Source organism: Tenrec ecaudatus, chromosome 13 (genome assembly GCF_050624435.1).
Source record: "Tenrec ecaudatus isolate mTenEca1 chromosome 13, mTenEca1.hap1, whole genome shotgun sequence".
NCBI classification, from domain to species: domain Eukaryota; kingdom Metazoa; phylum Chordata; class Mammalia; order Afrosoricida; family Tenrecidae; genus Tenrec; species Tenrec ecaudatus.
Genome location: NC_134542.1, coordinates 29,342,647 through 29,364,223, shown reverse-complemented (window position 1 = coordinate 29,364,223; position 21,577 = coordinate 29,342,647). Strand labels below are relative to the sequence as shown.

General features: G+C 43.2%; 1 protein-coding gene across 3 annotated transcripts in view; it reads left to right on the top strand.

Annotated features, from left to right (window-relative positions):
- The first annotated feature begins 591 nt into the window (after positions 1-591).
- Positions 592-21,577, top strand: part of UNC80 (unc-80 subunit of NALCN channel complex) — a 249,347-nt gene continuing 228,361 nt past the window's right edge. For all 3 annotated transcript variants that reach the window (XM_075529392.1, XM_075529390.1, XM_075529391.1), the window contains exons 1-7: positions 592-683; positions 1,655-1,703; positions 8,271-8,427; positions 9,283-9,584; positions 12,263-12,386; positions 14,421-14,494; positions 14,918-15,057. In XM_075529392.1, the coding sequence (XP_075385507.1) occupies positions 592-683; positions 1,655-1,703; positions 8,271-8,427; positions 9,283-9,584; positions 12,263-12,386; positions 14,421-14,494; positions 14,918-15,057 (938 nt within the window). The remainder of the gene's footprint in view (positions 684-1,654; positions 1,704-8,270; positions 8,428-9,282; positions 9,585-12,262; positions 12,387-14,420; positions 14,495-14,917; positions 15,058-21,577) is intronic.

Genomic DNA, 21,577 nt, shown 5'->3' with positions numbered 1-21,577 from the left:
CCAGAGGTGCCACGGATCCCGGGGGCAGCAACTGCTCTGCGGCTTCCCAAAGCTCCTCCTCCCCAGCCCACGACCAGTCTTCGGAGGTCGAGATTGGGAAGCAGCAGAGGACACTCTTGGGGCACAGTGCCTGGGGGGGCGGGGGAGAGGCGAGCCCTGGGGGGTGAAGAGGCCAAGAGCGCACGGCGGAGCGTGGACCCTCGCGGCCATTGCCGGCTGCCACCTGCCCGCGGCCAAGGTCTCTGCGGGGCCGCCCCGAGCGGGCCGCTGTCCACAGTGGGAGGTGCTGAAAGCAAGGCGCGGGTGCGGGGGCGGCGAGGCGGACCGCTGCTCCGAGCGGCCCCCTCCTCGCTCCGCGGCTCCTCCCGCCCTCCCCTCCTCCCGCAGCCATGTTCCCCACGCGGGGAGGGGCGGGCGAAGGGGCGAGGGCCGGGGGGGCCGGGCGCAGAGAGCCAGCCCTGCCTCGGGGAAGGAGGGGATGAGAGTTGGGGGGAGCCGCCGGAGGAGGAGGCGGCCGCGGCGGCGGCGGCGGCGGCTGCTGGCGAGGAGCCGGCGCTGGGTCCTGCAGTCGGACTCCCGGGAGCCACCATCATGGTGAAGAGGAAGAGCTCCGAGGGCCCGGAGCAGGACAGCGGCCGCGGCATCCCGCTGCCCATCCAGACCTTCCTGTGGCGGCAGACCAGGTGAGGGGCGCAGAGCGCGCGCCGCGGGTCGCCCTGGGCTGGGGCGCTCCGGGGGCAGTCCAGGTCGCTGCTGGGTCCCTGCCACCACCGAGGCCGCGCCACAGCCCGCAGCTCCCTCGCTGGGGCTAGCCAGCCAGCCAGCCAGCCCTCTGCAGCCGCCTGAAAAAAACGCGCAGGTTTCTTTCTCTTTTTTTAATATGTCGAGGAAGTTTGTCGACAAGCAGATTGGCAGTTGTCAAATAAACGAGTACATTAGTTAGGGGCAGGAGGGCAGACAGCCTGGGCGGAGGGGGCGGGGAGCGGATGTAGATGATGAGGACCCGCTGAGCTCCTGCGTCCGGCTCCCTCTCCGGCTCCTGCTGTCATTCCAGACCCGTGACCTGTTGTTTTTCCAGCTCCTGTTTGGCAAAGATCCGCTGTGCCCACTTGTTAACCATTTTTGCTCAGATTCAGGCAGTGTCATCTAAATCTATCTAAAGCCCCCGTGGAGAGGGCTTTTCATGAGAGGCGGTTCTGGTTTAGTGGTAGGGGGGTTCTTTTTCCTGGAAAGATCTAAATTTTCTTCCAATGAACAGAAAATTAGGTATATTATTATTATTTTAAAAGGTTCATTGGATAGGAAATTAGATTCTGGAAATCATGATCTGCAAGTCGTCTTTTCTCTTCTTTCTTTTTTCAATATAACTGGGCACATCAAGGATGCACCACTGATAACCATTTAGACCGTGATTTAAAGTCTTCAGGGCCCAAGTGGACACAGAGAACCGCAGCGACTCACATCTATTTCATGTATGTCATTGCACATGGAAAATCTGTTTGTCGACTGTTCAACACCTGCTCATTAACAAGCTATAGGGAGACATGAAAATGGAGTTCCATAGTCATATCATGTTTCCTTGAAAGATATGTCATAAAGATACGTTCATATTTTTTGCGTATGTTTACAACAAATGTCTCTATTGGTTTTTCAGTGCTTTTTTGAGGCCCAAACTGGGGAAGCAATATGAAGCCTCCTGCGTGGTACGTGTGTTTCTCCATTTAACATGATTAATTCCATGCTCTGAATGCTACACTGAACTCAGAGAAAGATGCATCCATGAGGTCACTCAGCAAGGATATCTGAGTTCCTATTTGTGGCGCTGCAGGCTAGGCGTTGTTGGGTTACTAGCAGCAAGGTGGGTTGCTCAAAGGTGGGAGAAAGGAAGACGGATGAGGCTGCTTGCTCCCATAAAGACTCGTAGTCTCCGATACCCTATGGAGCATTTCGTCTCTGTCTGCTAAGGCAGAAGCAACTCAACTGCAGTGAGTGTCAATGGCGGGGCTCTATACCAATCGAGGCTCCACGTGCTGAGGGTAAGGTAATGGTCAACATAAAGGATAGAAGTTGCATCTCGGTGGGTCAGGGTAGGCCATCCTCAAGTAAGTGGAGGTGAAGTAAGTCCATGGCAATAAGCTTGGGGGAGAAAGTAATCAGCAAGACAAAAGATTAGAGAGTACCCGAGGTAGAGGTTTTGTTGGAAAGGAGCGAGTGGGGAAGGTCTAACTGCTCTTGTGACCTTTGAGCAAAGATAAAAAGGAAGAGAAGAAGAGACAGTTGAGGGGAAAACCGAGGACCGGTGTGTCCCGAGCAGCAGTTCTCAACCTGTGGGTCGCGACCCCTTTAGGGGTCGAATGACTCTTTTGCAGGGATTGCCTAATACATCCTGCATACCAGATATTGACATTACAGTTCATAACAGTAGCAAAATTACAGTTATAAAGTAAAAAATGAAAATAATTTTATGGTTGGGGGTCATCACAACATGAGGAACTGTATTAAAGGATCATGGCATTAGGAAGGTTGAGAACCACTTGTCTAGAGGACCCCAGGCCAGAGTTGAGATCTCCTGGCAAAAATAGGAGAGTCAGATTTATAAGGAAGTGGGAAGATAATGTAGAATCAGGTGATAAAAGTCCTTGCCAACTATGAAAAGTCACAATCCTAACCTATAAAATTGAGATGACTTTAAAATGGTACTATTCAAACAACATCGAATGTAATTCTGACCTTGTACGTCCTACAAATATTGTGCAAGCCTGAAACCAGAAGATAGAAAGTCATTATGGTAATAGTGCTCTTGATATTTAGTGCAAAATAATGCGCACTTCAAATTCCAAGTGCGATGGTTAGCCCATAAGCTTACAAATTGCCATTTTACAGACTGAGAAAATAGGACACAATTCATCCAGCAATATTGAAGTGAAATTTTTACCAATGTCATTAAAATCGGGTGCTCGTGTGAATAGCTTGACATTTCATATGTTCTAGCCTAAAAGTGGACCACTACCCATTTGAATATTGACACATATATGTATAAGTGGCTACATGAATGTCTTGTAGTAAGAAATTCTGAAATAAATTCGGGCCACAAACTACAGTGGGGGATAATTGTCCCATTAGACACACGTGCGTGTAAGTGAGAATTAATGGTGTTGCAGCTTCTGTGTTCAAAATTCTCAGATATTCTTTACAATTTTACTTTCCTATAAGGATCTTTTCAACAAACTTATTTTGTTTGACTGAATTTAATCACAGGAATTAAACAACTGAAATCCGTGAGCCCTCCTTAAACCATGCTGACTCTTCCACTAGCTTTGTACAGCCCTGACCTTTCTCTGTTCTTAGCTAAGATATATTTAACATTTTAAATTCAGTCATTAAAAAACCCACTAAGCTTAGTAAGCTGCATTCCATGGGTATGAAACATGGTGTATCCCAATTCATGTTGTTGCTGGGGGCATCCAGTTGGTTCCAAACCAGAGAAATCCTGTGGGCAGTAAAACAAAATATCAAATCCTGTAGTGACCTAAACAATTGTTGCTGTATTTCAGACCATTATTGCAACCATTCTGCCATTCATGCCATTTGCCAAGCATGGGGTCCTTCTGCAGGAACTGGTACCTCCTCATAGGATGCCCAAATTACGTGAGATAAAGTGTCACCATCCTTGCTTAGCTGTACTTCTTCCAAAACAGATCTGCTCATTCTTCTTGTGGTCCTGGATATATTCAATGTGTTTAACCAACACCCTAACTCGAATGCACCAAGTCTTCTTGTGTCTTTCCTTTCATTGTTGGCTTTCACTTGCATATGATGTGATTGACAATAGTATGGCTTTGGTCAGGTATATCCTAATCCAGAAAATGACATATCTGCTTTTTAAACCCTTAAAACAGGTCTTTTGCCGCAGATTTATCTACTTTAATTTACCGTGTGAGTTCTTGCCTGCTGCTTCCATGAGCATTAATTGTGGATCCAAGTAAAATGAAAGTCTTGACAGCCGTACGCTTTGCTCTGTTTATCTTGATGTTGCAGTTGTCACGGTTATTGTCTGCTTTATATTGACGTGTAATCCAGACGGAAGGCGAAAAGCCTTTGATTTTCACCAGTATGTGTTTCAAGTCATCTTTACGTTAGCATTCGACGTTATACCATCTGCAGGTTGCCAGGGTCCGTGGATCTTCCTCTAAACCTGATGCCAGATTCTTTTTTTGTGGTCACATTTTATCTCTTTTATTTTTAAGTCATTTGACTGGGGGCTCTTAGCGCTTTTATAACATTCCATCCATTAATTGTATCAAGTATATTTGTACATATTTTGCCATCATCATTTCCAAAACATTTTCTACTTGAGCCCTTGGTATAAGCTCCTCTTTCCCCACCCCCTCCTCCACCCTTGCACCCTCATGAATCCTTGATCATTTATATATTGTTATTATTTCGTATCTTACACTGTTGTCCATTGTCTCCCTTCACCCACATATCTGTTATTCGTTCCCTTTTGGGGGGGTTATATATCCAATCTTGTGATGGGTTTCCCCTTTCTTGCTCTACCCCCCCTCCCCCGACCATGCCCCTACCCTCATAATATTGCTACTCTCACTACTGTTCCTGAGGGGTTTATCTGTCCAGAATTCCATGTGTCAATAGCTTTTATCTGTACCAATGGGTGTTGTCTGGTTTAGCCAGATTGGTAAGGTAGAACTGGGTCATGGTAGTGGGGGAGGGTGGAGTATTTCGGAACTGATGTGGGATTCATCAATGCTATACTACACCTTACTTGAATCATCCCTTCCTTATGACCATTCTCTGAGGGGACATCCAATTGTCCACCAATGGGGTTTGGGTCTCTACTCCAACTCCCCTCATTTGCTTGGATATAATTGTTTGTTTTGGATCTTTTGATAGCTCATGCCTGATCCCATCAACACCTCATGATCACACTGGTTGGTGTTCTTCTTCCATGTGGGCTTATTTGCTTCCCTGCTAGATGGCCACTGGTTTGACTTCACTCCTTTAAGACCTCAGATGCTATAGCTTTTGATAGCCAATCCACTCTCTTCACCACATTTGCTTATGCGCCCATTTTGTCTTCAGCAATCATGTTGGGAAGGTGACTTTCAGAGAGTGCCAGGTTATCGGAACACAGTGTTCTTGTGTTTAGGGAGGCCTTGAGTAGAGGCCCAAAATCCATCTGCTATCTTAATACTTAACCTATAAATATATGTACATTGGCCTCTATCCCTTTCATGATGTTAGTATATTTACATAAATACATGCCTATAGCTATATTTCTATAAATAGCCTTTGTCGCCTACTTCTTTCCTCTATTTCCTTTCACCTTGCTCCTATCCCACCATCGTGCTCACCCTCCATTCGGCTCTCAGGATTTCCTCTTGGATACATTGCTCTGGATCAGACCCCATCCAGCATTACATACCCTCCTCGCCGTCAATTTCAGATCTCCTGTTGCTCCCTTATCTCTGAGTTTGTTGTGATGCCAGATTCTTCATCGTATAGTCAAGCATCTCATATTTTTACTCAGCACACAGATTGTATAATCACCAATATATGCCAAATGCCAAGCAGGTTCTATTCATAGATGTCAAATATTTATTAATTTCATTCTGTTTGGCAACTATACATACACACACATATATACATATGTCTATATATATGTAGCTATGTAAAGAAATAGAACAAATCTTTTACAAAGTATAAAAATTCTTTTTAAAAAATTCATCTTTAATATTTAAAAAGAAATGTACACGAATACCCAAATCTCCCTAAAATTATTACATAACTCATTTAACCTCCCAAAAGTGCACTCACCCAAACTATATAAATCATAATAATCTTTAATGTCTAACATGCTCAATCTGTATTTAATGAATTCTATACATTCCAGGAGAATAAAAAAGGTTTGGGTCTTCCTCAGCAGTATATCCAAAGGCATTTACTTAGTTTCTTAAAAGAAAATGTAAGACTCCACCTTTGATGGTGCTCCTTATCCAAACCTATCATTATAAGGGTAAATTTTTTGTTTTACTAAATAAATAGTTTTCTTTGAAAGATCTCTCTTTGTGTCATGTATATTCCTTGGGCACCCTAATAATCTAATAATGCAAGGTGAACATTTGGGATGTTGTGTTAGACGGGGTTCTCTAGAGAAACGAAACCAGGGCACTAATAATTTCATAATATTTATATAGATAGATAACATACGAAATAAATAATTAATCTATAAAGCAGTACAAATGGCTCGCTGAAACTCACTCCCATGAGACAGCTACTACACTGGCAGTCCTTCCAGTCTTGAGGGCCGTGGGGTAGTCCTCCATAGAGCAATTTAGGCTATCTGGCCACAGGCAGCAAACAGCAAGGAAGGTCACCAACAGTCGGCCAGATGACAGGGTCTGACAGTCCCCAGATGAAGAGATGTACCTTCCAGTAGCATGGAAAAGCAGGTCTTGAAAGAACCTCAAGTTACAGCGACACAGTCCACGGGTTAGGCGTCCCACAGGTAGTGTAGCTTGCAAATGGAGTCACAGAAAAAACAAGGCAGCCGCATACTGGTCAAAGAGTGAGAGAAGAGGTGGGGCTCCCAGAGCCATTTATCTCTCCACCTTTCAATTAATCTCACATGTGTTCATTGGCCCTGTTGGCACAGCAACCTGTCTATCACCGATGTGTTTGGTGACTACTACACAGAGCATATGCAAGTTTCTTCATTCTTGGAGCCATCAGATGACACGCAGGACTGTTCATTCAAGTCAAATATGTATTAGCCTTTACCGAACACTTTCCTAAGACACATCTTTCCTGACAATTTCATAAGGATATTCTCCCCCTAGCCTAAAAGAGTGAAGGAAAATGCAACTCACCAAAGCACAAATAGTGTATGATTCCACTTACGTGAAACAGGCAAATGTATAAAGGCATGGTTGGTAAGTGGTTACCAAAGGCAGGAGCGTGTGAGCCATTCAGGGGCATTGAGTTTCTCCTTAGGGTGAGGTAACAATTTGGAAATGAAGAGTGCTGATAGCTGCACAACATAATTAACACCACCATGTCACTGAATTGTGCATTGCAATATTAGATTGGCAAATGCTTTGTTGTAAGTGCTGTATCACAGTATAATAATTTAGAGAGAGTGAGCGAGAACTGACTGGGTGAAACAATTTTTCCTTCATTGCTTCAGTCTCTGAACACGTCTCTGGTAAAGAGGACCATTGCCAGGTCATTTCTGGCTCCGAGTGACCCTGCAGGACAGACTAGAACTACTCTCCAGGGCTCTCAGATGTATGCATGTAGACTGTCAAACTTCCTTCTCCCCAGAAGCTGGTGGGTTGAACCCCTTGTGTTTTAGGTTAACAGCAGAACATGTTAACCTCTGCACCTAGAAGTGAAAATTTAAAAATAAAATTAGCCATGTAAAAATAGCTTCCTTCCTTTCTTCCATCTTTCTGCTTCCATCTCTTCCTGTCTCTCCTTATTCAACATATATATTGAGTTCCTCTATGGTGCCAGACATTAGATACGGAGCACCTGGTGTGACATCATTGCTAAGGTCAAAGGGTAAGTCAGTTATCACAAGGAATCCTTGAAAAGGTTGAATTTTAGTTAATAAATTCTGTTGAATAAACCCAATTCAAAACTTAAATTCATTGCCAGCAAGTCAATGCCAACTGACAGCGAACCTATAGGACAGGATAGAACTGCTCCTGTGCTTTCTGAAACTGTAAACCTTTACAGGCGTGTAAAGCCTCATCATTCTCCTGGGGCAACTGGTGATCTTGAACTGCTGACCTCACCATTGGCAGCCTACCACCTCCTAACCCACTACCCCACCCGGCCTCCTTATCTGTTGAATACTGACAGGAATTCTAGCTCTCAAGACACATTAACAAAATGTTGGCAATTTCATTGTGATCTTCAGTTGGATGACTCAGTAACATTAAATATATATATTACAAATATCTCATGAGGTTAAATGCATTTTATTCTTTAGTCAGAGAGGGCTTATTTTGATGGAAATAAAATTCCTATAGCAATTTAACCCATAAATACATTAGATCCAAAGTCTGCAAATAAGTGATAGGAAGTGATCATTGACCATGGACTTGCATGACCACATAAAGAGTGGAATATAAGTGTGAACACACCCCAAAGAACTTAGTCCAGGGATTTGCACTTGGCTGCTGGTCACTCCACCGATCAGATCCTCGGTTTCCTTGGTTAATATGCTGTGTTCTTTGTATCTGCAGTCCTTTGAGCGGGTGTTGGTAGAAAACAAACTGCACGGCCTCTCTCCGGCGCTCTCTGAAGCCATCCAGAGCATTTCCAGATGGGAGCTGGTGCAAGCCGCTTTGCCTCACGTCCTCCACTGCACTGCAACCCTGCTTTCCAACAGGAACAAGCTAGGTCGGTGCGACTGTCTTTCTTCTTCGTGCCATGCCATTGTCCTTGGTGCCTTTCGGAATCTTCTTTGAGGAACCGTGTCATGTTAACTCGGTGCATTCTCACAGTCCCATCGCACGGGTTCTATTATTATTCTCATTTTCCCATGGATGCAACGAGTTCTTCTACTTTTAATGTACGACATTTCTTTCAAGTAATATTCTTTGGGGCATTAAAATATTATAAGATGTTAAGACTCTCACTTGCCCAAGGTGAGTCCCAGGTGGGGTTGCTCCCTTTGTCCAGTTCCTAGGAAAAAACACTTTTTATGAATTTAGCATACATTCTTTCAGATGTTCCCAACTTTTTGGTATTGTGTGTGTGTATGTGTGTGCACAGGCATAAATATTACTCCCCTTTTTGGATGAGTTTGCACATTGCTTTTCTCACAAGACAATAGCCCTAGCCATTGACCCCATAGTAGTGCGTGTGTTTTTCCCATCCCACTCCCCTCCCTCTTTTTGGTCTCTGTTCAAACGTTTCCTCTCTAGAGGCCAAAATTATAGCAACTGTTATTTTCAAAACCTCTACTCATCGATTTTCTGGAAATGTACACGTGTATGCTGGAATCTGAGTAAAGAGATGCATGTTGCTTCCACCGCGTTGTATCATGCTGCAGGGAACCAAGGTCAATTAGGAAGCCCAGAAAAACACGAATGAGCCTTGCCAACAGCAGTAGTAAGAAGTATTGAAAATTGTTATTTTCCCAAGAAGTGAGCCCCAGAGCAAAGCAAGAATGGTCTTCCCAGATCCAGGTTGGCATCCGTTGTTCCAGGCACAGAATGAACCTTAACCTAGCTGTGTGATTGTCCCACGCAGGTCACCAGGATAAACTGGGTGTTGCTGAAACAAAGCTCCTTCACACACTGCACTGGATGCTCCTGGAAGCTCCCCAGGACTGCAACAGTGAGTGCTTTGGGGGTGCAGACCGAGGCTCCAGCTGGGGTGGCAGTAGCAGTGCGTTCATCCACCAGGTTGAAAACCAAGGTTCCCCGGGGCAGCCTTGCCAAAGCAGCACCAACGACGATGAAGAGAACAACCGAAGGAAGATTTTCCAGAACGCCATGGCGACGGTGGAGCTCTTTGTGTTTCTGTTCGCTCCTCTGGTACACAGGATCAAGGTGAGCCGACAGCTGGCACCGAGGCTTAAGTGGGTTGGAGATGAGGTAATGATGAGCCTCAAATTGTGTCTCAGTATTTGAAGCTCCTGTCTTTGTATAGTCTTACTGCAGACCAAGACACGGAGAGCTCCTTTCGGCATTAAACGGTTCCATGTAATTCCCCAAACACAGATCTCCATGTACTATCTATTTACTTAGCCGCATCTGGGGTTCTCCATCTGCCCGTTATATGAAATATAGCACAGGAGGTCAAGTAGGATCTGAGGCTGAGGCTCCTTTCTTACTTTACCTCCTGCCACCCCCACGCCCCTGCACACTTCATGACCCAGCCACTTGGGAGCCGTTCCCTACACTATTGACGCTGCCCTCCTGGCCGCCTCCTGCTCCTCTCATGGTCCGCCAGCCCACAATGCCCTGCAACATTCCCCTGACCTCCCCAGGCAAATCCCTCTCATCTCTGTGTAGCTATAGCATTTTGCCAATATCTCCTCGCAGTTTCCTGACATGTGAGGATGCTTAGGGGTTTGTACTTGCTGGTATCTTTTTATGGCTTGTGCTTCTTAGAAGCATTCATATCCTTGCTCCGTGGCCATCACGTGGAAAATGGCAGCCCCTGGCCTTATGCCTCCCTGTTCCTCACGTGCATCTCCTCCTTTGCACTAGTCCGGCAAGAGGCTTAGAGTTTTGTTCACTGCTACAGTTCAGCTCTTAAAAGAGCACAGTTGTCAAAAGGTGAGAACCACCTCTGTGGCCAATAACCAATGAAGGGTTGAGTGAATGGGCAGTAGCCATGGCTGGTTGATGAATGGGCAACAAAGTACCGTTGCCCATTCATCAACCAGCCATGGTTGACATGACAACCATGACATGGATGGACCTGAACACCTTCTGCAGGAAGTCAAGCCACCACCACACTAGGAATAGTGAGTGTTTCCACTTACGTGAAACAACCGGACCAGGCAGATGTGTTGAGACACAAGTCGATTGGTGCTCACCAGGGACGGGGACAAGGGAGGGAGAAGTGAGTCATGACTCGGGCGGCACTGAACTGTGAAAAGTGGTGGAATTTTTGGAAACAGATAGTGGTGATGATTGAACAACATGATGACTGTAATTAATGTCATTTAATTGTATGTTAATAATGCTGAAATGGCAAGCGGTTTGTTATGTGTATACTCACTGCAATTGTTTTAACGCTGATGGTGCTGATGTTGATCATTAACGTTTCTGCTTTTAGAAAAGAAAAAAAATAGTACTGGGTCCAAAGTTGATGCTCTATAAATATTTGTAGCGTTCGTGTTAGAGAAGTGTGACCAATGCTTTGCATTCTTTATCGGCGCCCCGAGATGATGCCTCTGCGGGCTGTGATACCAGGACAGGTGCTCCCGCCCACCAGCAGGCAGGTCCAGGCAGGGCCCTCAGGCTCCACTCCATCTGAAACCTCCTTTGATATGGCCCCACATGCACTTTTGTGCCCCACAAGTCCCTTCTCTTTTGTATTTTTTTATCTATTTCTTTCCTAGGTTCACCCTTCTTCGAGCTCAGTGATTTTCAACTAGACTTGCTAATGGCGAGCTTGCGAAGACCTCACAGAGGATTTTAATTGTTGTGGGTTGACGCAGCCTGTCTATGTTTTAAAGGCTCCCCGGTGATTTTAATGTGCAAGCATGGCTGGAAACTACAGCCCTTGGTGAATTCCTGGGTCTCAGCTGCCTTTATTATTCCAAGATCACCGCCTCTGTACAACTGTACATGATTTTGATGGAAGTTGTTTAAAAGATAACAGGGTTGTTCACAATGTAACCTCAAAATCTCATGTACTTGGATGCATACCATATAAGATGACATTCGGAATACCTCAGATTCTCGAAAGGATGCAATGATAGGAGTCGAGAATGTAGTGCTTGAAAGAGGTCTTCCGTTATCGATACATTGAGGGAACAGAGATTATGGAATGATTTCCACAGTATTTACTGAGCATCTATTATGTATTTTTAATTTCTATTGTTGCATGAAGCGCTGTGGCCAAGGCCACAGGAAAGTTCAGGGCCAAAGGCTGTCTAATCTATTCCTTCCCTCAAGGAATAAATATTACAAAATAATACTATGAGGATAAAAATATATGTACTACTCTGCAAAAGAAGCCATAAGAGAAAGACAAGACAGCCAGCATTTTAAGGATGAAGGAGAAAGTTGCACAATTGAAATACCTGAGAGAAATCATAGCCAAAAATAAAGTGGTATGGCCACTCTTAAAAACAACAGACCTCAATCACAGTAAACACACAAAAAAATAGTTGGTGGATTCCATGTTTTTCCCCAAATTGTATTTTGTTTTTTTAATTGATAGAAGCACATTTATTGAGTTTATTAAAAACAATTTTATTGGCATATAATTCACATATCATACAATCCCATAGTTCAATCACATCAAGAAGAGCTGTATTTTCATTATAACTTTACATCAAGCAAACCACTGTGCTTTAGATAATAATCGCAATGGTAAATGAGGGCCATTGATTTACTCTGGAACCACTCCCATGAATTATGAAACATTTGGCAGATCAATCCCCCCTGAACATAATCTTGTGAGTGACACTATGTAACTCCTGCTTCCTCCGGTTGTGTAACCAATTTGTACAAGCCAGTTCTTGGACACAGATCTTCCTTTCCCTCAGGAATCTGACCTCACTTTCCGACTGGCCAGTGGGCTTGTTATATGGCAGCCCATGTGGGAGCACAGACAGCCCGAAGTGTCCGGCTTCACAGCACTGGTGAAACCCCTCAGGAACATCATTACAGGTTTGTGCCCCGAAGAAACGTGGTAGCAGACTCCACCTGCCTAGGATAATATACCCTTAGAAAGTCAAGAAGCTTATTTCTCCAGAGAATTATCTAGATGTCCCGTGAAGATGCATGCGATGAAGCAGCCAACCGAAAGCACATACCGTTGTGTGACTTTGGGCAAGTCACGTAAAGTCCCCGTCTCTCAGTGACCTCCTGTGTAAAATGGTCATGGTGCTTTTCTTGTGAAGTTGTTAGGAGGAACAGGTGATGTGTAAGACTGCTCAAGAGAATGTCCTGCCCATAACAAGTGGCCTATGACCATAGTTACTGTTATTATAGTCATTATGTCATCATTACTATCTTCATGGTTAAGCCAACCCGAATCCAAACCCACTACCATTAAGTTGATTCTGATTTATAGTGACCCTATAAGGTTTCCAAGGCTGGGAACAGACAGCCTCATTTTGCCTCTCAGAGTGGCTGGTGGGTTTGAATCAGCAACTTATTGGATACCCAATAACCCCAGGAGTTTCCAAGCACTTGCACAACAGTGCCAGCGGGGTTGTGGATCACCATGGTGAAGGGAGGCGATATAGGAACTCATTAACCACCTCATCTTACCGTTTTACTTCTATCAAACATTGCAGTTAGGGACTGCCTAATGAAACTGTGCTACTGTGGAATTCTAGAAAGAACCCGGATGATTATTCTTTTCAAAAGCCTAGTAGACTCATGCTTCGCCTCAGAGCCATCTCTTGCTGTGTATGTGATGTTAACGGCTCTGAGTGTTTCTGCTTCTAGAATACCGGAGACAATGCTGTCCACTTAAAGGTGTACTGTGGACTAGACTTCTAACTTAAGAACTCATCAGTACCCAACCAGCCTAGTGATCTTGTCTGGTTAAGATTACACCCAAGACAGTCTTGTGTAGCAGTTCTGTTCTGTCACACAAAGGGTTTCCACGAGTCAGAATCGACTTGATGGCCAAAGGGCTTTCTTTTTAATTTTTCCCAAAAGGGCTTCTGAGTGAGGCCTAAAGAAGAATTGACATAATGTACTCAATTATAGTAAGTATGTAATCAATTCCATCCTTCCATTCCCAACCCTCTTTTCAAATATTAAACGAGATAAATTTTGGGACATCTGTAACCTTTTGCCCTTGACTTATGGTAACTCCGCTCCATAGAGTTGAACTCAACCATTGGTTTCCAAGGCTGTCACCTTGGTGGAAGCAGATGGCTACATCTTTCCCCCATGGAGTTTCTAGTTGATTTGGACCACCTACCTTTCTGTTAGTTGCCTCATACTTAACCACTACCCACTGTGCTACCGCGGCTGCTTGGGAATCTGTGAAGGCATAAAAATTATAAGGTGTGTGTGTGTTTAAATCATTTAACAGGCCAATATTTAACTAACCACACCAATAGGGCTCCTTCTCTTAGCACTAGTTTCCTCAAAATTCCAGTGAGACATGGCACGCCTAACTCTCACGCCCCCTGATCTTCAGATAAATGTAGAAGTGACTTAAATATTTCATGGAGTTAGTTTAATGTGATGCTTAGAATACTCATGCTGAAGTCAGATTACCTGGGCTGTGATCCTCTGTATGAATCAAATGACCTTAGGCAAGTTACCGTGAACTCCCTGTGCCTCAGTTTCTTCATATGTGAAATCAGTCTAATAATGTACCAACTATTGAACTGACCTGGGTAAAATGCTTATCACAAGACATTGCACCTGTGAGGCACTATGTCAATATCATCCATGATCATTGCTTTTTGGTGTTGTCAAGCATTTAGGACATTGATCTACCGAGTCAGACTGAATAAATGACTATCCACACTGATCGCCTAGAAAGGCAAAGAGGTTGGAGTTGGTTACATGGTTTCTTTTACATATGTTTTCACACGTCTTTTTTTAAGTGCTCATTACATCCACTTAAATAGCATTTTTATGTGAAAGTGACATGAATGTGTGAGATAAAATGAACATAACATAATCTTATAGCATTCTCCATAATAGCGCTTCCATTTCCCCCACTTCTTGTAGCCAAAAGAAGTTCTCCTGTCAATAGTCAAAGTCAGAGCTGTGAATCACCCAATCAGGACATGAGACATCCAGAGGTGAGTGTATTATGGCCATCAGAAGAAGAAAGTCAGGCATTGCTTAGGCGGTCGTGCAGCGTAAGGAGTAAAACTGTTCTAGAATTGTACACAAGTGATATGCCCTCCTCCCTACATGAGAAGTCATGAACTTTCTATTTGCCAAATATGAAGAATAGTTTTATGAAGAAGTGTGGTTGTACTGAGACAAGACCATATATGAGTAATGCTTTATTTGAGTGGCCGGTGGGCAGTATGCATCTGCTGAATATTCACTATTATCCCACATTAAACTCAATATCATTTATAGCCAATATCTGTAGCATTCTATTAACTATTTTTCAAAAATATAAGAAGCTCACATATGAATCATGGTAACTAACTCGAGAGAATATACCTGCCAAATAAATCAATGGCATGACCTACTGTTTCTGTCTTCCAAAGGGACTCCAGGTGGTCTGTGAAACCTTCCAGTCGGATTCCATCTCACCTACAGCCACCATTTCAGGCTGCCACCGGGTCAACTCCTTTGACGGCAGCCTTTCCTCCCAAACCTCCCAGGACAGAGGCCCATTGCATTCCAGGTACATGCTTGCAATCTTAGGGACAAAAATGTATCTTCAATTACTATGAGCTAAGTAGTTTTTACATTTTTAATCTACTTAAAATGTTTGTGTGTGTGTATTCTTGGTAAAGAGATGAGTAGATTTTTTTTAAGTTCAGAAATATACTATATGCAAATGGTTCTCATTTAAACCAGCTAGTCTAAAAGTGCGGGTCCCTGATGAGGTAATGGGTAGGCATTTGAATGCTAAGACCATCTCTTTTCGCCGCCCCTCCACTTTGCAAATTGTGATGTCCTTCAGGGTCTAGTCTTTCTTGAAAATATGTGCAGTGTAAAACAAAGTCTTGTCATCATTGCCTCTAAGGAGTGCTGTGGCCTTACTTCTTCTAATGCAGATCGAGTTGTCCTTTTAGCAGTCCATAGTACTTTCGATATTCTTCTCCAGCACTGAAGTAAAATGTGTCTAGCCTTCTACCATCTTCCTTACTCCAGGTGCAACATTCAAATGCCCACGATGCAATGGAGAACGCCATGGCTTGGAGCAGGTGCACTTTAGTCATCAAACGAACTTCCTTGCTCTTCAGTGTTCTAAAGTCTGTGCAGCAGATTTACCTAATGTAACATGTCTCTTGACTTCTGCTTCCATGAGCACTGAGTGCGGATCCAAGTAACGCAATATCCTTGACAATTTACACCTTTTCTCCATTGATCGTGATGTTATCTATTGGTCTAGTTGTGAGGATTTGGGTCTTCTTTACATTGAGTTGTAATCAATACTGAAGGCTGCAACCCTTATCATCAGCAGCACACTTTCTGCAAGCAAGGTTGTGTCATCTGCATACTGCAGGTTGTTAATGAGCCTTCCTCCGATCCTGATATACTCTTCTTCACATAATCCAGCTTCTCTAACGATTTGCTGAGCATACAGATTGAATAAGTATGGTGAAAGGATACAACCCTGACACACAACTTTCCTGATTTTAAAGCCAGCAGTGTTCCCTTGTTCTGTTTATACAATTGCCCCTCGATCCATGTACAAGTTCCCAATGAGTACAATGAAATGCTCTGCAGTCCCCCTTCTTCTCATTTGTTGTGGTCACACAGGAGAATGCCTTTGCACAGTCAATGAAACACAAGTAAACATATTTCTGGTCTTCTCTGTTTTGAGCCAACATCCATCAGACATCATCAATAGTCTCTGTTGTACCATGTCCTCTTTGGAATCCTACCTGAATGTACTTCAGGCATTTCCCTGTCAATGTACTGCTGCAACTGTTGTTGGATGATCTTAAGAAAAAGTTCACTTGTGTGTGATATCGATGATATTGTTCAAATACTGTCTGGTCCTGTGTCATCCTCACAATTTGTCCTCTGCCTGGACCTATTGTGGCAGCCGTCAAAAATCCCTCTCACTGAGGAGTGTTCACTGGCTCTCTACCAAGCGTACTAATCTCTCAAGGACTGGTCCCTTGTCCAAAATACTCATATGCGCACTCAAAGTCTCAGCATTCTTGATTCCGAGGACCATTACAGCTGACAGGGATCATTTGTTCCTTCTGCGGCTGCATACAGTCTATTGGTTATTCTTTACCATCGCCATGATTCAAATACAGTAATTCTTCTTCAATTTCCCTATCCACTGTCCTGATTTCTCATGTACAAAAGGTGAGTGAAAATAATATGGATTAAATCAGGGAACCCTTAGTCCTCGAAATGGCCACATTGCTTTTTAACACTTAACATGTTTAAAAGGTCGTTTTGGTTAACAAGTGTTAAGAGGTCTTTTTTTTTTTATTTCCCCAAAGCACTACATCATTTGATTTCTTTTTTTTTTAGAATTCCCCATTTAAAATTTTTCAATATAAATAGCTTTATTTGGACATAATTGAAACATCACACAATTTAACAGATCAAACATACCAAGAAGAGTTGTACAATCATTTCCACAATCAACTCCAGAATGCATTCTTCTTTCTAGTACTCCTTGTTACCAGTTCCCCATTTCCTCCCAAGCTCCCCGGCTGTGCTATCAACCCAGCTCCTGTTTCCATAGATCGACCAATCATGTATTTCACATCCTGAGAAACGGACAAAAAGCAGAGTCCAAAAGGCTTAACAATGACAAAATAAAATAGAGGAAAAACCACAATTGAAAAGAACACAGAAAATATTAAAAACTAGGATCACTTTAAAACAGATCAAAAGGGAGATCAAATAATGAGGTGTTACATTACAGGCTAACCACATCTGCCATAATTCACTGTCCAATGCACTCTGCATGTATCAAGGCTATTCCCATGCACCTTTCCTGATTTCAAAGTACACGATATCCCCTTATTTTGTTCAAACAGCAGTCTTTTGGTTCCCCTTAAACACAACTAATTGTTTTAGAAATCTCAGTCTTCACAAAGCTATCTTTAATACATTATGATCCACAGAGTATTTGCATAATTAATAAACACAGATAAATATGTTTCTGGTATCAGCAACGATATCCCCAATTCTTTCCTTTTCTGAATAAAGCTGAATTTTGGTAAGTTAATAATGTACTGCTGCAATTAATTCTGAATTATCTTTAGCAAATTTTTCCTTGCATGTAATATTACTGATTCTGCTCAATGAGTTCTACATGCTGTTAGATCACCCTTCTTTGCTATGGGCACAGTTTAGATCTCTTCCAGAAGGTTGATCTGGTGATTTTTTTTAAATTTCTTGACATAGACAAATATGAGTCTTTCCAGTATTGCATCCATTTGTTGAAGCATTTCAATTATATTCCACCTATTCCTGGAACCCTGCTTTTCACCCCTATCTTCAGTGCCGCTTACATTACTTTCATGAAATGTGATCAATTCCAGATCATATTCTATTCCCTGATGCTCAGTGTTGAACATCAAGCGATTCATTTTGGTCTAGTGAATGTATTTTCCTACCTTCCCTTGATACTTCTTGTATCACTCAATATTTCCCCATGGAATCCTTCAATATTGAAACTTGTGCTTTGAGGTTTTCCTTTGGTTCTTTCAGCTTGAGAAATGCCCAGTGTATATTTTCCTTCTTTCTTTCCTAATGCCAGGTCTTTGTTCATGTTATTATAACACTATACTTTGTCTTCTCAAGATGTCCTTTGAAATTTTATATTCAACTCTTTGTCATCATCATTTCTTCTATTTATTTTAGCTACTCGACATTCAAGAACAAGTTTCAGAGTCTATTCTGACATCCATTTTCACCTTTTAAAAATGTTCCTGTCAATGATTTTTAAATTATTATTATTAATCATTTTATTGGGGGCTCTTACAAATCTTATAACAATCCATCATTCAATTGTATTAAGCACACTTGTACATGTGTTGCTATCAACATTTCCAAAACATTTTCTTTCTACATGAGCCCTTGGTATCAGCTCCTCTTTTTCCCCCTCCCTCCCCCACCCTCCCTTCTTCATGAATCCTTGATCAACTATATGTCATTGTTGCTTTCAGGTCTTACACTTTCTGTTGTCTCCCTTCACCCACATTTTTATTATTCATCCTCCTGGGGGTGGGCTATATATTTAACCGTGTAATGGGTTTCCCTTCCACCACCCCCCTCTTTCCCTCCAACCCCCACTCTTTCTATCCCCCTCGCCTCATGATATTGATACTCCCACTACTGTTCCTGAGGGGTTTATCTGTCCTGAATTCCGTGTGTCAAGAGCTCTTATCTGTACCAATGTTTGTACTCCGGTTTAGCCAGATTTGTGAAGTAGAACTGGGTCATGGGGTAGTGGGGGCGGGGCAGAGAGGTGTAGAAAGCATTCAGGAACTAGAGGAATGATGTGTGTTTTGTCAGTGCTATACTGCATCCTAGTTGAATTTTCCCTTCCTTGTAACCCTTCTGTGGGGGGATGTCCAATAGGCTACAGATGAACTTTGGGTCTCTCCAAACCTCCCTCTTTCACATCAATATAATTATTTGTTTTGGGTCTTTTAATACCTGATCCCATCAACACCTCATGATCATATAGGCTAGTGTGCTTCTTTCATGTGAACTTTGTTGCTTCCCTGCTAGATGGCTGCTTGTTTAACTTCAAATCTTTAAGACCCTAGACAATGTCTTTTGATAGCCTGGCATCATCCACTTTCCTCAAAACATTTGCTTATGCACCAATTTTGTCTTCAGCTATGGTGTCAGAAAGGTGAGTATCAGAGTGCCAGGTTGTTAGAACAAAGTGTTCTTGTATTAAGGGAGGTCTTGAGTAAAGATCCGAAGTCCATCTGCTATCTTAATACTTAACATATATATGTGTACATTGGCCTCTATCCCTTTCATTATAAATTAATATATTTACATATATACATGCCTATAGCTATATCTCTACAAATAGTTTTTGCCTCCTAGTTCTTTCCTCTACTTCCTTTCACCTTCCTCCTCTCTCACAATCATGCTCACCCTTCATTCGGCTCTCAGTAATTTCTCTCAGGTACATTTCACTTGATCAAACTACACCAGACATTATACCCACTCCTTGCAATCAATCTTAGATCTCTTGTTGTTCCCTTATCTCTGAGTCTGTTGGCTCCCCACTCTCTCTCCCCACCTCCTCCTCTCCCATTCCCCATCCCCAGGACTGCTGGTCCCATTATTTTCTCCTCAGGATTGTTTGTCCTGCCTATCTTATATAGATAGGCACAGGGCAAAGAAAAAAACCAAACAGATATATAGGTCTGTCTTTTGACCCTTATGCATATTTTCAATTGGCTCTGAGGAAGTGCCAAGCCCTGTCCCCCAAGTCAGAAGGCTGTTTTTAGGATTCCTCGGTGATTTTGTTACCTTGCTCCCCTTGCTGCACTGTTGTGCTTCCTTTGCATTTCACCCTGCTGTGTGTGGGGCAAACTGGGCACACATTCCAGTGCTGTCCCCCATAGCACTATGGGTCGGTGAGGGAATGTTGTGTCTCATGGTGGGATCAGCCCTGCACTCCTCTCTGTCCATTGGCTGTTCTGAGCAGGGATATCATCCTCAAGGCTCTGTGGGTCATGATGACATTCTCTCTGTCTATCTGTCTGTCTGTCTCTCAGTCTCTCGCTCTCTTTCTCTCTCTCCCTCTCCTTCTCTCTCTCCCTCTTAGCAGCCATTTGTTCCAGACAGACGCACCTCTCTCCCTGAGCTATATCTGTAGTACATTCTTCTGGGGAGGGGGTCAACATTGCTCAGCTTGGACCCACCCCACTGTCCTATCTGCTAGTTCACTGCTCCATGCCAGTATGTTCCCTCAAGGCTTGGCAATCTGGGGTGGGGTCTGGTCCCTCTCTCCCTTTCCTGTGGAGACATAAACAATACCCTCTCCATTGGTTGTATTAGTGCCATCTTCACCCATTACCCTCATTTTTTCCGTCTCTTTGTCCCTCTTTTTTAGTTGACTGTCATATGCATCCCTGGGTTGGGTCAGTCCCCTTCCAAAGAGCCTGAACCGTGACCTGGAATTTATGCATCAAATAGCATATGGCCATTGTAGTTTTTGAGCTCACCTCAGTGGACTCATGTTGTACATGTCCCTCTGTGCTTGGCTAACTTCACTTAGCATGACTTCCTCCAACTCTTCCCATAAGACAATGTGCCTTGTTCATTCATCGGTACTTTTTATGGCTGCATAATACTCCATTGTATGTATATATCAGAGTTTCCTAATCCATTCATCAGTTGATGGAAATGTAGATTGTTTCCAGTTCTTGGAAATTGTGAACTGTGCCACAATGAACATTGGAGATCAAATGTCTGGTCTTGGTCTGTTTCTTACTTCTTTTGTGTATATGCCCAGTAGGGGGATTCCTGGATGATATGGTAGCTCAATTTCCATTTGTTTTATGTATCACCAGATAGATTTCCCTAATGGCTGCACATACCTACAGCATCACCGGCAGTGGATTAGAGTTCCTAGCTCACCACACTCCCTCCAGCACTTGTTGGTTTCTATGTTTTTGAACTGGGCTATCTTTGAAGATGTTAGGCGATATCTCATAGTTGCATTTTCCTTATGGCTAATGATTGGGAACATTTTCTCATGTGTTTATTGGTCATTCAAATCCGCCCTCGAGAAACTTCTGTTCAAGTTTTTGCCCACTTCCTCAGTGGACTCTGTTTTTTTCTTGTTGTGGGCTAGCAGAGTATTGCATATTTTAATAATAAGCCCTTTGTCTGATGTGTCATTGCTAAAGATGCTTTCCCAGTCTGCGGGCTCTCATTTCTCTCTTGGCGAAGTCTTTCGACGTGCACAGGTGTTTTATCTTCAGTATATCCCATTTGTCCATTTCTACTTACTCTGCGTTTATGTCCTTCCTTGTTTTGGATGGTCTGTAGCAAAGTTCTTAGGGTTGTCTCAGTTCCCTCATTGATGAGCCTAATAGTTTGGGGCTTTGCTTCGAGGTCTGTGATCCACCTCAACTTTATTCTTGTGCACGGAATGAGGTGAAGGTCTTGCTTCATATTTCTGCAAGTAGATATCCATTTTTTAATACCACATGTTGAAGAGGGTATTTGATTCCCATTTGATATTT